The sequence below is a fragment of the Heptranchias perlo genome, chromosome 5, assembly GCF_035084215.1.
Source record: "Heptranchias perlo isolate sHepPer1 chromosome 5, sHepPer1.hap1, whole genome shotgun sequence".
NCBI classification, from domain to species: Eukaryota; Metazoa; Chordata; class Chondrichthyes; order Hexanchiformes; family Hexanchidae; genus Heptranchias; species Heptranchias perlo.
Genome location: NC_090329.1, coordinates 116651354 through 116668179, shown reverse-complemented (window position 1 = coordinate 116668179; position 16826 = coordinate 116651354). Strand labels below are relative to the sequence as shown.

The window sequence follows — 16826 nt, the reverse complement described above, 5'->3', positions numbered from 1 at the left end:
GGGATTTGAGTACAGGAGTAAAGACGTCTTACTGCAATTATATAGGGCCTTGGTGAGACCACAGCTGGAGTATTGTGTACAATTTTGGTCTCCTTACCTAAGAAAGGATATACTTGTCATAGAGGGAGTGCAATAAAGATTCACCAGACTGATCCCTGGGATAGCGGGATTGTCGTATGAGGAGAGATTGAGTAGACTAAGCCTGTATTCTCTAGAGTTTAGAAGAATGAGAGGTGATCTCATTGAAACATACAAAATTCTTACAGGGCTCGACAGGGTAGATGCAAGGAGGATGTTTCCCCTGGCTGGGGAGTTTATAACCAGGGGTCACAGTCTCAGAATAAGGGGTAGGCCATTTAGAACTGAGATGAGGAGAAATTTCTTCACTCAGAGGGTGGTGAATCTTTGGAATTCTCTACCCCAGAGGGCTGTGAGGCTCAGTCATTGAGTACATTCAAAACAGAGATCGATAGATTTTTAGATATTAAAAGACATCAAGGGATATGGGGATGGTGCGCAGGAAAATGGCATTGAGGTAGAAGATCAGCCATGATCTTGTTGAAAGGCGGAGCAGGCTCAGGGGCCGGATGGCCTCCTCCTGCTCCTATTTCTTATGTTCTTATGTTCACCCTGTCCCTGATCAGGTTAACGGAAGGTGCACAGATTACAGCAACAAATTGGCTAGTGTATCATTTTGAGATCAGCACACAGATGGAGGAGATTTTTTGTTTACTCAAGAGACACTTCTGTTATCCACAATAGTGTTGGGTGATAACCCATTCCGTCCAAGATTTTATGAACTCAAAATGGTACAGCCAGAATATGAATTCCTTGTGTCTTCTTGGTCATGAATGGAGAATATGACTTGGCTGAAAACTGACCAACTGCGCATCATCCCTGCTATTGAGTTGTACAGTGAAGCAAGTAGCTCAGCTGCTTCACCACTCAGCTGCTCTTGGAGTTATAACACCTAGGGCCTTTCTTCTTTCTGCTTTTATTACACTAACAGAACTTTTCAATTTTATTCTAGGGGTGTTGACAAAAATTGAAATATCAAATGGTAAAAGAGCATTTCATACAGCCTGAAAGGATGGTGGAAGTAGATTCAATAGTAACTTTCAAAAGGGAATTGGATATATACTTGAAAAGGAAAAATTTGTAAAGCTATAGATAAAGAACGGGGGAGTGGGACTAATTGGATAGCTCTTTCAAAGAGTCAGCACAGACACGATGGGTCGAATGACCTCCTTCTGTGCTGTATAGAATCATAGAAGGTTACAACATGGAAACAGGCCCTTCGGCCCAACATGTCCATGTCGCCCAGTTTATACCACTAAGCTAGTCCCAATTGCCTGCACTTGGCCCATATCCCTCTATACCCATCCTACCCATGTAACTGTCCAAATGCTTTTTAAAAGACAAAATTGTACCCGCCTCTACTACTGCCTCTGGCAGCTCGTTCCAGACACTCACCACCCTTTGAGTGAAAAAACTGCCCCTCTGGACCCTTTTGTATCTCTCCCCTCTCACCTTAAATCTATGCCCCCTCGTTATAGACTCCCCTTCTATGTTATAACAGAAACTCTGAAATGCATTTAATTTACAGAAGAAAAGCAGTAGAAATCATTTCTTCTAATGAAGATACACAGCACATACCGTGGCTAAGGAAGCCAACCTAAGCAGGAAAATCACAGTCACTCCTGCTGCTCAATACAAAGTGCGGAGGAGTCCTTCCATGTCTCATTTCCCTCTTAATCAGAGAGAAATTCCCCCCTCAACTTTATTCATAGCAAACATACCAAAATATATTTTAATTAAGGAAAATAAACTGCTTTCATAAATAAAACAGTACAGCCAGTAAAATTACCCTCTAAGGAAAGATGGAAGGATATACGAGACCTGGAAAAGACATCCTTCATAGAGTAAGCACCACATCTATAGATAAGTAGCTGACCGCTCTTCACTCGATTTATACCACATACCACAGAGAGCTTTCCTGCAGGAGGTAATCATGGGGGGCTGGGCCAGGCTACAGCAGAGCGAAGCACAGATCTGACAGACTGCATGCTTCTTTTAGCAGTGCAAGCAATGCAGCAGGGCTTGGTAAATGTGTGCATTGCTTTGTGAATTAGTTGATGTCAAGGTAATAATGACCGAGTGTTGAAGCAGTTTCAGTGAAGTGCTATTCTATTTTTAAACAAATTTATTTACGGTATAGAATTTATAAATGTAATATTTGATTGCTAATAGCAGCATAATTATTAGCAAGATAATAATTATCCTTGATCAACTCTTTCCCTTTGACTTTTAACGCATGATTCTATTAAATTCTGACAAGTGCATGTTGCCTATATTCTGTCTCCTAATAAAGTGCCTCCTAGACTATGAATGTATCCCTAATAGATATCAGTTCCACAGCAGCCGGTAAATGCTGCATAGAATCTTAGAATGATACAGCACAGAAGGAATCTCATGTGCAGTGCTAAAATACTTGGTCAATTCTCTATATTAGTTTCCAGCACTAGGAACTAATATTGTAAATTTACTTAAACTTTTTTTTTAAAAAAATGTCTTTTCCACTTTGGAAAATGGGCTAATTACAGTTTAGCTATCTCAAAACCAGACCAGCTAGTTAAAAACCTTTAGGTGGTCACCCTAACTGTATGAGCTGTGCTGACTTTTGTATGGGGTGGGGGAAGGTTGCAGATGAAAGGAACAGGAAGAAGTAGATTAAAGAGCTGGCCTAGATTAATTAAACTCTTCAAGGATCAATCCTGTACTCAAGTCTGCCCAGTAGGTGTCTCAAAACATTTTGAAACAAGTATCCAGGGACACCTGAAATGAGATCCCTGCAAAGCCCTGTCGTGATGAAGCACGGAGAATGCCCAATCTTGTATCTACTTTCCTGTGAGGTTCTAACGTGACTTGTTTTTCTACCTACACTCTGCCTCCTCCCACAGCAGCCAGATGAAAAGAGGTGTTGGTAGAGGCCTGGCAGCAGGAATACATAGACACCCAGACAGGCAGAAAAAGGGACAATACAGGGGTTATACCTCAATGAAAATGAGATCTGCTACTTTTTAAAAATACTTAACAAAGAAGGAAAACCTATTTAAGATGAAATTAATTTTTTTGATTTTTTTTTTCTATTTACTTCCCCTTCACTCTTCCCTCCTCTGCTGAGGGCACTGCTGCTCACCGGAGTACGGTTCTACAGGGACCAGTCACCCTCTGGCACACTGCCCAAGTGGTCATTCTTCATGTGTGAGCCCAGACAGTGAATGTCAGCAGACTATTCGACCACTGAGGATGGCAGCAGGGGGCATCCTGGCCAAGTCTGATCTTTCCTTGCCCAGTGTCCACACGTGTGTTTTTCAGGAGAGGTTCATAGAATGATACAGCATAGAAGGAGGCCATTCAGCCCAACGTGCTTGTGCCGGCTTTTTGAAAAAGCTATCCAATTAGTCCCATTCCCCTGCAAATTTTTCCACTTCAAGTATTTATCTAATTCCCTTTTGAAAGTTATTATTGAATCTGCTTCCATCACCCTTTCAGGCAGGGCATTCCAGATCATAACCACTCGCTACGTAATTTTTTTCCCCCTCATGTCGCCTCTGGCTCTTTTGCTAATTACCTTAAATCTGTGTCCTCTGGTTGCCGATCCTTCTGCCACAGGAAACAGTTTCTCCTTATTTACTCTGTCAAAACCCTTCATGATTTTGAACACCTCTATCAAATCTCCCCTCAACTTTCTCTGTTCTAAGGAGAACAACCCCAGCTTCTCCAGTCTCTCCACATAACTGAAGTCCCTCATCCCTGGCACCATTCTAGTAAATCTCCTCTGCATCCTCTCCAAGGCCTTGACATCCTTCCTAAAGTGTGGTGCCCAGAATTGAACACAGTACTCCAGCTGGGGCCTACCCAGTGTTTTTAAAGGTTCAGGAGCAGGAGCTCTTGCTGTTTTCCTCTTCCCTGGTCCAGGGTTACTGAGGCCAATTGTCACACCCCTAACTGTTGCCCCAGCCAGAATCAGCTAACTCAGGGACTGCTGTGTAAATTGCAAGCTGACTTTACCAAATGAGTTACAGGGGAACTACAAAAAGACCAGATTTAATGTGTAAAATTCAGATTAATACAATGTAAGTTACATTAATAAATAATCTGAAGCCTGGTTGACAGTTATCCAAAACCAGTTTGATGTCACTCATCAGACATATCTGATTCGGCCAAGCTGAAAACAGGCTTATAACGTGCATGTGTTTTTAGATGCAGCTTTACCTGTTTTGAAAATCCTTGGAAAAGAGCTCTGGTAATATTCAATAGATTTGTTGATCCAGAAACCTTTGCATACATGTCCTTTATTCCGATTAATTTGCATATTGTAATGATAGCTCGATGACAATGCAGTCCATACCCTGAGGCACAAAAATAATTAATATGTTTAAAAACCCAGTACATATGTGGAGTAGAACTAATGAAACTGCACTCAAGAGAGCAGGATTTATTTAGTGGTGTGTAGTATCCAAAGGCTTCAAAATGGTGTTAAAACTGAATTTAAACTTTCAGCAAAGCATGCTTACATTGCTATGCCATCCATTTTGTTCTCGGACAAGAGATTACACAATTCATTGAAATATTGATGTGTATTACAACTCATCATGCTATGTTCCAATCCTCCTTAGATACGGGGGTGGTGCCAGAGGACTGGAGAATTGCAAATGTTACTCCCTTGTTCAAAAAAGGGTGTAAGGATAAAACCAGCAACTACAGGCCAGTCAGTTTAACCTCAGTGGTGGGGAAGCTTTTAGAAACAATAATCCGGGACAAAATTAATAGTCACTTGGACAAGTGTGGATTAATAAAGGAAAGCCAGCACGGGCTTGTTAAAGGCAAATCGTGTTTGACTAACTTGATTGAGTTTTTTGATGAGATAAGAGAGGGTTGATGAGGGCAATGCGGTTGATGTGTATGTGGACTTTCAAAAGGCGTTTGATAAAGTGCCACATAATAGGCTTGTCAGCAAAATTGAAGCCCATGGAATAAAAGGGGCAGTGGCAGCATGGATACGAAATCGGCTAAGTGACAGGAACAGAGAGTAGTGGCGAACGGTTGTTTTTCGGACTGGAGGGAGGTGTACAGTGGTGTTCCCCAGAGGTCGGTACTAGGACCACTGCTTTTTTTGCTATATATTAATGACTTGGACTTGGGTGTACAGGGCACAATTTCAAAATTTGCAGATGACACAAAACTTGGAAGTGTAGTAAACAATGAGGATAGTGATAGACTTCAAGAGGACATAGCCAGGCTGGTGGAATGGGCATACAAGTGGCAGATGACATTTAATGCAGAGAAATGCGAAGTGATACATTTTGGCAGGAAGAACAAGGAGAGGCAATATAAACTAAATGGTACAATTCTAAAGGGGGTGGAGGAACAAAGCGACCTGGGGGTATATGTGCACAAATCTTTGAAGGTGGTAGGACAGGTTGAGAAAGCAGTTAAAAAAGCATACGGGATTCTGGACTTTATAAATAGAGGTATAGAGTACAAAAGCAAGGAAGTTATGTTGAAACTTTATAAAACACTGGTTTGGCCACAACTGGAGTATTGTGTCCAATTCTGGGGACCGCACTTTAGGAAAGATGTGAAGGCCTTAGAGAGGGTGCAGAAAAGATTTACCAGAATGGTGCATAGACTGGAGAAGCTGGGGTTGAGAGCAGAGAAGGTTGAGAGGAGGTCTGGTAGAGGTGTACAAAATCATGAGGAGTCTAGACAGAGTAGATAGAGAGAAACTGTTCCCATTGGCGGAAGGGTCGAGAACCAGAGAACACAGATTTAAGGTGATTGGCAAAAGAACCAAAGGCGACATGAGGAAAAACTCTTTTACGCAGCGAGTAGTTATGATCTGGAATGCGCTGCTTGAAAGGGAGGTGGATGCAGATTCAATCGTGGCTTTCAAAAAAGAATTGGATAAATATTTGAAGAGAAAAAAATTTGCAGGGCTACGGGGAAAGAGTCGGGGAATGGGACTAACTGGATTGCTCTTACAAAGAGCTGACTCAGATTCGATGGGCCGAATCGCCTCCTTCTGTGCTGTAACCATTCTATGTTAACAAATATTAATGGACCACAATTGTAAGAATGCTGTCTGTTATTTAACAGGCAAAATCAAACTATTCAGAAGTACATGGTTAAGATAGTCATTGCTATCATTTTCATTTCTACGCTTGTGAAATGGAGTCATGTTGGGCAAATGGGTCGGTGGCAATGACTTTGACCAGGGTTATGTAGATGCCGTGGACAGGGTGGAAACTAGACTGAAGGGATTTGAACATGGAATAGTGTCTGTGGAGTTGGGTGTGTTCAAGAACTTTAGAGAGGAATGGGAGATTAGATGGTAATTTGAGAGGACAGAGGTGCTGAGAGTGGATGCTTTGAGGAGGGGGGTCGATGACAGTGGTTTTGAAGGGCAGATAAGTGGCTGTGCAAAGGGCGGTGTTAACGATGCCAGCAAGCAGTAAAATTAAATCAGATCTATATTACACATTTCTCACACATTTTTATGGAATATCTTCAATTCTCATTCTATTATAAGGATGAATAAAGGAGTTTACTAGCAACACTGGAAAGACACTTTCAGTTTTTGGATTTTGACCAAAAGTTACTTCATTGCTTAATTTGGTGTGCCAAAACCCTCTTCACTGATGTGGTATAATTGGATTTCCTCCTCTAATGTGATCCAAACGGACACTTTAATTAATTAGTGCTGTACACCTAATTATGCACATCATCTTTTTTTAATTAGTCTTACCATAGTTCTGTTTCTTCATTTTGATTGTTGTTCGCTTGAACCTCGATGTTATATCCTGATAAACTGCATTAAGACAAAATACATTTTACTTGGTATATACACATAACAAACATGCTGGCTTTTTTTAATAATCTGTTTTATTCCTTGGCACACACTACTGAAACACATATAGTGATTTAAAAAAACTGCAATCACCAAGAATCTGAAATCAAAACAGAAAATGCGGAAACACACAGTTGGGTCTTTCAGCATTTGAAAAGAGAAAAGATGGTATATTTTAGGAGAGACAGTTTGTGTTCTAACAAAGGGGCACCATCCAAAAGGTCAACATATCTCACCCTTCCAGATGTTGAGGGACATGTTGGCACCTCCAGCATTTTCTGTTTTTAGACTACACACATTACTATTGCTTTCCAGTTTCTTGTGTAAAACACATTTCTATTTTTGATGCCAATATCAAGTGCTCTCAGGTAAAGAACGGGTTAGATACAGGGTAAAGATTTCTCTACTCTGCTTTAATTCCAAACCTCAGACAGACCTGTACTTAATCAGAGAATCAGAGAGGCATTTCCATTATGCACATGAACTACTTTCAGTGAGACTGACAATACAATGGCAGTTTTTTTTGGTGCTGTAGACAGCTTTCAGTTGTTAATGTATACATACGCCTGCCAATTCACCCGCTGGAAGTGCACGTCATGGCAAAAGGGGCAGAAAACTGACCCTTGCATTCTGGGAAACTAGAACTTAAACTGGGTCAGTTCTGTGAGTTTAATGGGAACATTCACAGCAGCATTACAAGTTCTCGTTTGATGTAGAATATAAATCTAGACCTTACTGGAGAAGAAATGGAGGAAGACAGAAGAATGGAAACAAAGTCATGAGTAAAGGTTCCACAACAACTAAATCGTCGCAAACAAAAATGAAGCCAGCTGCGTCAGTTGTGTAAAAGTTTACTGATTTATTGTTTTTTAAAAAAATCATTCCCCAATTTTCTTCCTTATAGTCCCCATCTCACCTGAAGATGGTGATTCCATGGGCAATGGTGGCCCACTTTATTAATTTGGGTGTGGAGGTTGAGGAAGATTATCAGCTTATGAGCGACAGTCAAATAAGGGAGTTTGACAAGGTCACTAGATTTTCCCTTTAAAGCCACACTGTCTGCTTCACCAACCTGCTCTGTTTGACACGTGCCCTGTTTACAAACCATTTTTAGCACAATAAAAATCCAACACAGCCTGTATTTGTGTAATTGTAATCGTCTCCACAGCAAACATGAGTAGATTTCACAAGACTGAAATTTACCGTTTCAAGTGGGGACAGACGCCGTTTAAAATCAAAAGACAAAAACTGCTGGTAGAGTCTTCATCATTCTTTGAAAGACAGGCATCCTTTACACATTATACAAGTGTAGTCCGAGGCGATAAGATCATGATTTTGCAGATAGGCAGTGCCACACATGGTCTCACACAATAATTATATAAGCAAGGCCATTCGGCCCATCTTAGTTCATCCATTCAGAAAGTCCTTAAAGTCCATTGTAGCATCCAATATTTTTGTATCTGATTCTCAGTTTTCACCACCATTACTCTACCCAAAAGTCCATTCCATGAATTGATCATTTCCAGTGAGAGAAAGAACTTCCTAATATCAGTCTTAAATTTGCCGTTTATTCATTTGAGACACACTTGCAATTTAATTTGAAGAAATTTTCCGGATTTACTTTTTCCTTTACTGTGACTAATATCACTGCATAGAAAAGGTTGCTGTGTACCTCATGATCACTGTAATCTCTTGGAACTTGTTTTGGTTGCCTTCTGGGTCAGAGGGGCATTTTCCAGATTTTTTTTCTCTGAATTGGCCTAGGGTTTTTCTCTCCCAGGCGATTATATGACTACAAGTGGGGAGGGTGCACTGTGAGTCTTGATGCATTGTGACCGTTTGAGACAGGCTTAACGGACCAGCTGGTCTTAGCTTGTCCATATTTTTGTATGTTCATATGTTTACTATCTTGCATGCCTCCTACTCCTGTGTTTTTTTTAAAGCTCCAGGATCTACATCATTGCAGGCAAATCTTAACAATAATAGTAAATGTGTGGTTTGCTCCATGTTGCATATGCTATAAATTGGACCCTGAAGGAGGTATGCCCCAGAAACAGCTGTGGAACGACTCAACTTCCTTTGGGTTTCCTCCCGACACTGTCATCAATTTGCTACTCTTGTCACTGGATTGCGTGGGTCCTTATGGGAAACAAATAACTATTGAAATTGCCTAAATTGCTCTTAGTAACCTTGGACTATTGCAAGTATCGACACAGTGGAAACAATGTTCCTGTCTGACTTGTGTGATGGCAGATAAAACAATTGTTCTGGTACTGGACTAGCTAACCAGAGATCCTGAGGAAAAGTAAACTGGTGCAATGCCGAAAATCCTTGGGCTTATTTTGACACGGGGTGGGACACCATGTACAGAACTATCCACCGACAACGTCACGACATTCTCACGTGTGCACGCGACATGAGGTTTCTCAGGACATTTATATGATGTTATACTCCTACGGTTGAGAAGGTTATGGAATGACGAACAAGGGATACTTACTGGTGTGGTTGTTGTACGTCTCTATGTAGTACAAGTAGTGGATGGCTCTGTTCTTTGCCTATAAATTAAAAACAAGCAACTGAAATGGAAGACTGAATGGTTTACTGAAACAGTTGGTTAAAGACAAAAATATCATTATTACATTTATTAATGAGGTAAATCATGTAAAGCTTGTGTGGTAAAGTAGTCCAGCTCAATTCTAGTCAGGTAATACTGAGTTTGAGTCCCAGGACTGCTGGTCAATCAAACCAACTTGGCTAATTTTCTTTGCCCGTTCTCAATGCAGCCACTAGATGGCGGAATGATGCACAGTAGTAACTACGTAGGGAAATGTAAAAACCAATGGAAACTGAGTTACTCTGCCCAAGGCCCATCTTAAGCGAGTTGGCCTCAGTCATAGTGTCGACAGCCTAGCCAAATCTCCTAGAACATCTTCACAACTGTTCCAGAGTTTATTCTGTCCTAGAGTCAAACATATTACAAAACAAACCACTTTTGGGCCAATAAATTAAAAATTCAAGGAAGAAAAACAAAAGCAACATAATGTGCATTTGAATTAGAGTGCTACAATTTGAGTCCTGGGTGCTTTCAATTTGCTTTATGATTTATGACATGACAAGAAAAAAATTCAGAGGAAATTAGGAGAATGCAGGGGTGAAAAATACACAAATGGTAAATTAATGGAACGTGTACTTTTTGTTAATTCACTCAGGATGTGGGTGTCGCTGGCAAGGCCGCAGTCCCTAGCTGTCCTTGAGAAGGTGGTGGGCCTTCTTCTTGAACCACCACAGTCCGTGTGGGTTTGTAGCAGTTTGATACAAACTAAGTGGTTTGCTAGGTCACTTCAGAGGGCAGTTACGACTCAACCATGCTGGTGTAATCACATACAGGCCAGACCAGGTAAGGACAGCAGGTTTCCGTCCCTATAGGACATCAGTGTACCAGTTGGGCTTTTACGACAATCAGGCTGCTTCATGGTCACTTTTACTGCTACCAGCTCTTTATTTCCAGATTTATTTTACACTGAATTCAAATTCTCAAACTGCAATGGTGGGATTCATGTTCTCTGGATTACTAGTCCAGTAACATAACCACTATGCTATTGTACCCGTAACATAATATAATAGTTTTACATTTTCCACAGAAAAATGACAATTATTTAAAAATATCGGAATGAAAAGTGACCCTTAAAGCCATATCCAGAATAAGACAACAATGTATTTATAATGTGCCTTTTATGTAGAAAAAGTCCCACGGTGCTTTATAAGGCAGAGTGGGAGAAGGAAAAAAATAAATCGAATAAACAGCAAGTCATGAGGCAAGACCTAGGAGAGGTAACCAAAATATTGGTTGAAAAAATTCCAGTTTTTTTTTTAAGGAAAAGATCCTACAACGCCATTAATCATGAGTATCGTGGACCCCACCACCCTATCTCTGGAATCTATTGTGATTTCTGTTTCCAAAAAAAACTCGTTATGGGATTGGAGGGCTCCCATGGCCACCAGCATCCTCCTGCGGTTGCGCGCGTATAAATATGTTTCTTCACTTTGCCATGGCTCCTACCTCCAACTGCCCCGCCCCCACGCTCCCTCCATTGGTGGCCCAACATGTCCATCCTCACAGTGCACCATCTTCCCACGCCAATTGGAAAGTGAAAAGACTCTTCATTACCCAAATGGATGATTCTTGACCGTCAGTCAAATAGCCTTTTTTTCCCATCTCCAAAATTTTTATAACTAACGCTCACTGCTTTCACTGGGGCAGCTGAGGGTGCTGGGAGCCGAGGCCCAGCAAAAAAATAAAATGTCACTTTTTCATGCCGAGGGAGCAAAGATGCCCAATTGTGTTGAGTGCTTGAAAATTTAACTTGTATATAAATGTGGTATTTTTCTCATCTATGCTTAAAAATGCAGCTCTAGGGAGCTTCCGACCTAAAGTATTCCATTAAACCTATAATGATTAAAAAAAAACAAATTCCTACTTTTCGGAGGGCAGTTGTTCTGTCCGGTGCTTTACCTAGTGCAAAACCTGAATAAAATAAAAAGGAAATCAGCAGTTATACCACATTAATTTAACAAATTGTAGGCACATTAAAGACTTCGTCAGGAGGACTTAGTGAGGCATAGAGACTATAAAGGGGAACAAATAGCCCACAACCAAGAGTGAAAACATCACTAGTCATTGCTTTTTACACTCATTTATAGTAGGGTTGCCAACTCTGGTTGAATGCATTCCTGGAGGTTCGTTACATGATCTCCTACCTCCAACTGCCCTGCCCCCACGCTCCCTCCATTGGTGGCCCAACATGTCCATCCTCACAGAGCACCATCTTCCCACGCCAATGGGAAAGCGAAAAGACTCTTCGTTACCCAATTGGATGATTCTTGACTGTCAGTCAAATAGTCTTTCTTCCCAGTTCCAAAATTTTTATAACTAATAAACAGAAAAGTTCAAAGAAAATGAAAAAAACAGAACGTGTTTTAATATCCCTATGATTTTTCTCCTGGGTTGCTCGCAACAGTGTCCTGGAGATTAATCTTCAATTCCTGGAGATTCCAGGCCAATCCTGGAGGATTGGCAACCCTAATTTATAGTGATTGCTTCAACAGTCATCTGCTGATATATTTTTTTCAATTCCATTATCTTTTGGGTGAAAAAGTTCTACCTGACTCCCCTTTATACTCCTAACTCGTGTCTCTAATGTTTAAGCCTTTCATTGGTCAATAATTTGCTTGGACCAGTTTTGACAATTCCTTTCATAATCTCCAAAGCAGAGAAAAGGCGAGAGGAGCTTAAGGGGAACTCTATTGGTTCCCAAAGCCTAGTCTGCAATCGCAGAATTTAAGAATTGAAAAAAAGCCTTTAAAAATACTTAAAATCTTATACACTCTCACTTAAAGCTGTTCTAAATACTTAGAATATCTTATTTTTAATTTTTTTTTAAAAACCTCTGGTCTGTCACAAGCAGGCCTCAAGGCCTCTTCCACTGAGGCATTTTTTTCTGCTGTCGGCCAATGGGTATTAAGCGAGGGAAATGTTCCCCCCCCACCCCATCACTTACATGGAGTGGGGCAAGGGTACATCAGGCAAAGATATCTTCCTCCAGCAGGAGTGGAGGAAGATGTTGTCAGGATGTTTCTGTGGCAGAGACCCAATGTTGGGCTTACACCTCAAAATGGGAGGGCCAAATCGAGGAAAATCCAGCCCCAAACATCTCCAACTCATAACCAATTCAAGTACCATAATAATTTGTATGAGCACCTTCTGTAACAATTCAGTTTACAAATAATAATGTCGTAAAATCTAAAGCCATCTAAAATATATTTAAAAAGTTACATCGGCTCACATTTCCTGTCTGCTCCATTTGTCGTCATCTTGTGACACTTTTTGTACCAACTTTTTTCATCATAAATTCCTATGTCCATATTTAATATGGGTTTTTTCTATGTAAACTTGTCACATTGTATTTATACAAACTGGTCCCTTGGTGGCTTTCAGCCCAATCTGTAAACATCTTCACCAGCTTTCACTGGAAAATTACATTTTCTTTTATCCTCAGGTAAGTTTTTCTCACCAAATTCTAGAAGTGATTTTTTTTAAATTTTCCTAATCTGAAACAGTCAGCTGAGACTGCTCCCTGCCACTGAGCACAATGACGGCCTCAATGAAGCATTAAAGATTGAGATCTCAATGCTACAAGTTTATCAACTGGTAATCCGTATATGGTCAGTACATAATCAGATAACAAGCCCCACTCCAAAAAAATACTCCTTTTACATTAGTCTAAAAGAAACACACAGATAATATAAAAAGATGATACATACATAATAGATTGCAGAAGTACATCAGTGAATATCAATTTAACTAGGGCAATGTTACCACCACCAAATCAAAGGAGTGTTCATCGCTGAAGTTACTGCTCATGTCCACTCTCTGTGTGCCCTGGACATGAATAGAAACTGAGAAAGCTTTACTTATAAAAATATTTCTGCAACTTTTTTTTGTTCTCGTTTGCAAATACTTCTATTCCCTTGCTCCAACTTACCTCTGCATCCTCCTCCCAGCTCACACTCTCTGCTCTTGTGTCTTCCACTCCACTATCCACTCCCTCCCTCCAAGGTCACCAGCACAGCTTTCAGTCATCATGGCCCTGCACTCTAGAATAGTTTCCCTCATTCTTTCCACATCTTTTCCCACTTCAAAAGGCTCCTTATAAACTCTTTCTTCAAGCACACCTTTGGCCACTTCCCCATATCTTCCCAATTCCTGCTTGGTGTCCAATCAGCCTCTTTGTAAAATGCCATGGGACATTTGGCTTTGTAAATGTAAGTTGTTCTTTCCGTATATACCGTCTATCTCCCTTTACTTCTAGAAATACTAAAAGGGTTGAACCCAAACATGCAGAGAGGAGATATTTATTTTTATAACAGCTCATGCTCAGTGGTCAATTACTGTGATAGTGCTACTAGGGTTTTACTAAAAGGTCATGTCTACTTTATTTTATCCTTGTGATATGAACAATGTTTCCAATCCATTAGAAGTCTACATTATTACAATGTTAAAGCACTTAAGCTTTAAAATATAAGCCCCACACATTATACATTCATAGGAAGTAACTCTATCCAGGGTATTTGTTTTATAAGGCAGTTCAGAGCAGAACAATCATGCAGATGTATTTCTATCATGAACACCTCATATCATATATCTGCTTATATTACAATGTTTGCAAAGCCACTACATTAGGATTTTTAGCAGTGAAGAACACCAAAAAGTTATAGGGAATTTCTCACTTGCACAAATTAAAATCTAAATTATACCGCCCATGAAGAATCAATATGGACATAGAGAGTAAAACTGCTTGCACTTCAAACAAGACCAGAGATTGAAGATTTTTTTTCCTTTTTCTGTGAATATGTGGAGCGAACATCCAGCAAAAGTTTAGAAGAATGAGAGGTGAGCTCATTGAAACATATAAGATTATTAGGGGGCTTGACAGGGTAGATGCTGAGAGATTGTTTCCCCTGGCTAGAGAGTCTAGAACTAGGGGGCATAGTCGCAGGTTACGGGGTCGGCCATTCAAGACTGAGATGAGGAGGAATTTCTTCACGCAGAGGATTGTGAATCTTTGGAATTCTCTATCCCAGGGGGCAGTGGATGCTGAGTCATTGAATATATTCAAGGCTGAGATTGACAGATTTCTGGACTCTAGGGAAATCAAGGGATATGGGGATCGGGCAGGAAAGTGGAGCTGAGGTAGAAGATCAGCCATGATCTTATTGAATGGCTGATTGAGGGGCCGTATGGCCTACTCCTGCTCCTATTTCTTATGTTCTTATGTTAAATCAAATACTCAATGAATTTCAAATACTCATTTGAAAGGCAGTCAACAGTCTCCCCATGAAAGTACTCAAACAGGACAAAAAAAGATCAATACTGGCATATTAATAAAACACCTGTACTTACTTTAAAAGTATTTTGATGAAAAGGTACTACCTTAGTTTGATCTCTACATCCTTAACACATATGAATTGAACATCAATAAAAAGTGCTTTGAAACCAGACAATTCCTTACCAAAATCGAAACAGGATATCTTCCCAATAGTAGCATATCAAAAGAATATAAACTGAATTCCAACTAGCATCAAATTCCCATCTTGTGAATAAAGACCTTTATTTAAAAAACAAAATGATGTATGGAATGTATGATAAATGTGCCCTGGTACCTGCAGAGGCAAAGTAGTGATCTTCCATTCACCAGAACCAGATTTATGTGGTGGTTTATTTTTTAAATTTGCAATTAATTTCGAACACTGCACAGCCTTTGGGATTCCTTACCATCAGTAACGTTCACCAAGCACCATAATTAATGGAGGATGCCCGTGGGACACAACTCACACATCTGGAAAAAAATCCTATTTCATAGGCCTTCGTAATATCTTCTATTTATAACATTGTCAGTAGTCTCCATTCCAGATGTGTTGTGTCTCTCTCTCCTTCAAAATCTGCTGCCATCAACCTTGCAATCTGTCCTTTCTCACTATCGTTCATCTCCAACCTCCTTTTCCTCTCCAAGATCATTGAAGGTGCCTCTTATCTTGAGACTATGCCCCCGACTACTATACTCTCCAGCCAGGAGAAACAGCCTCTCAAACCCTCTAAGAATTTTATACGTTTCAACGAGATCACCTCATTCTTCTAAACTCCTGAGAATACAAGCCCATTTTACTCAATCTCTCCTCTTAGGACAACCCTCTCATCCCAGGAATCAATCTAGTGAACCTTCTTTGCACCCCCTCTAAGGCAAGTATATCCTTCCTTAGGTAAGGAGACCAAAACTGTACACAATACTCCAGGTGTGGTCTCACCAAAGCCCTAAATAATTGCAGCAAAACCTCCTTACTCTTATACTCCAACCCCCTTGTAATAAAGGCTAACATACCATTTGCCTTCCTAATTACTTGCTGCACCTGCATGTTAACTTTCTGTGATTCTTTTCCAGGACACCCAAATCCCTCTGAATACCAACATTTCTTAGTCTCTCACCTTTTAAAAAAATATTCTGCTTTTCTATTCTTCCTACCAAAGTGGATAATTTCATATTTCCCCACATAGAAACATAAGAAATAGGAGCAGGAGTACGCTATATAGACCCTCGAGCCTGCTCTGCCATTCAATAAGATCATGGCTGATCTTTGACCTCAACTCCACTTTCCCGCCCAATCCCCATATCCCTTGATTCCCTTAGAGTCCAAAAATCTATCGATCGCAGCCTTGAATATACTCAACGACTGAGCATCCACAGCCCTCTGGGGTAGAGAATTCTAAAGATTCACAACCCTCTGAGTGAAGAAATTCCTCCTTGTCTCAGTCCTAAATGTCCGAACCCTTATCCTGAGACTATGTTCCCTAGTTCTAGACATTTCAGCCATTAGACCCTTGGTTCCCCACTATTTCTAGTATGTTTTTTGGGTCTACTACAGCGAAGACAGATACAAAATATTTGTTTAACGTTTCTGCCATTTCTTTATTCCCCCTTATAATTTCTCCTCTCTCTGCCTCTAAGGGACCCAAATTTACTTTCTCTAATCTCTTCCTTTGTAGAAGCTCTTACAGTCTGTTTTTATATTTCTTGCTAGTTTACTGTCATATTCACTTTTCTCCCTCTTATCAATTTCTTGGTCATCCTTTGCTGATTTCTTAAACCCTCCCAATCCTCAGGCTTACTACTCATTTTGGCAACATTGTAAGCCTCTTCTTTTAAGCTACATCATTAAATAAATTTAAAACAGAAATAGACAGTTTCCTAGAAGTAAAGGGAATTAGGGGTTACGGGGAGTGGGCAGGAAATTGGACATGAATTTCGATTTGAGGTTAGGATCAGATCAGCCATGATCTTATTGAATGGCGGAGCAGGCT

The 16826-nt window shown here is 40.3% G+C and overlaps 1 protein-coding gene across 1 annotated transcript in view; it reads right to left on the bottom strand.

Moving 5' to 3' along the window:
* Positions 1 to 16826, bottom strand: part of mrps5 (mitochondrial ribosomal protein S5) — a 175541-nt gene that overhangs the window by 2251 nt on the left and 156464 nt on the right. Inside the window, exons 7-10 of the mRNA XM_067985077.1 lie at positions 11392 to 11438; positions 9411 to 9468; positions 6812 to 6874; positions 4279 to 4415 (exon numbers count right to left, since the gene is read on the bottom strand). Of these exons, the coding sequence (XP_067841178.1) occupies positions 4279 to 4415; positions 6812 to 6874; positions 9411 to 9468; positions 11392 to 11438 (305 nt within the window). The remainder of the gene's footprint in view (positions 1 to 4278; positions 4416 to 6811; positions 6875 to 9410; positions 9469 to 11391; positions 11439 to 16826) is intronic.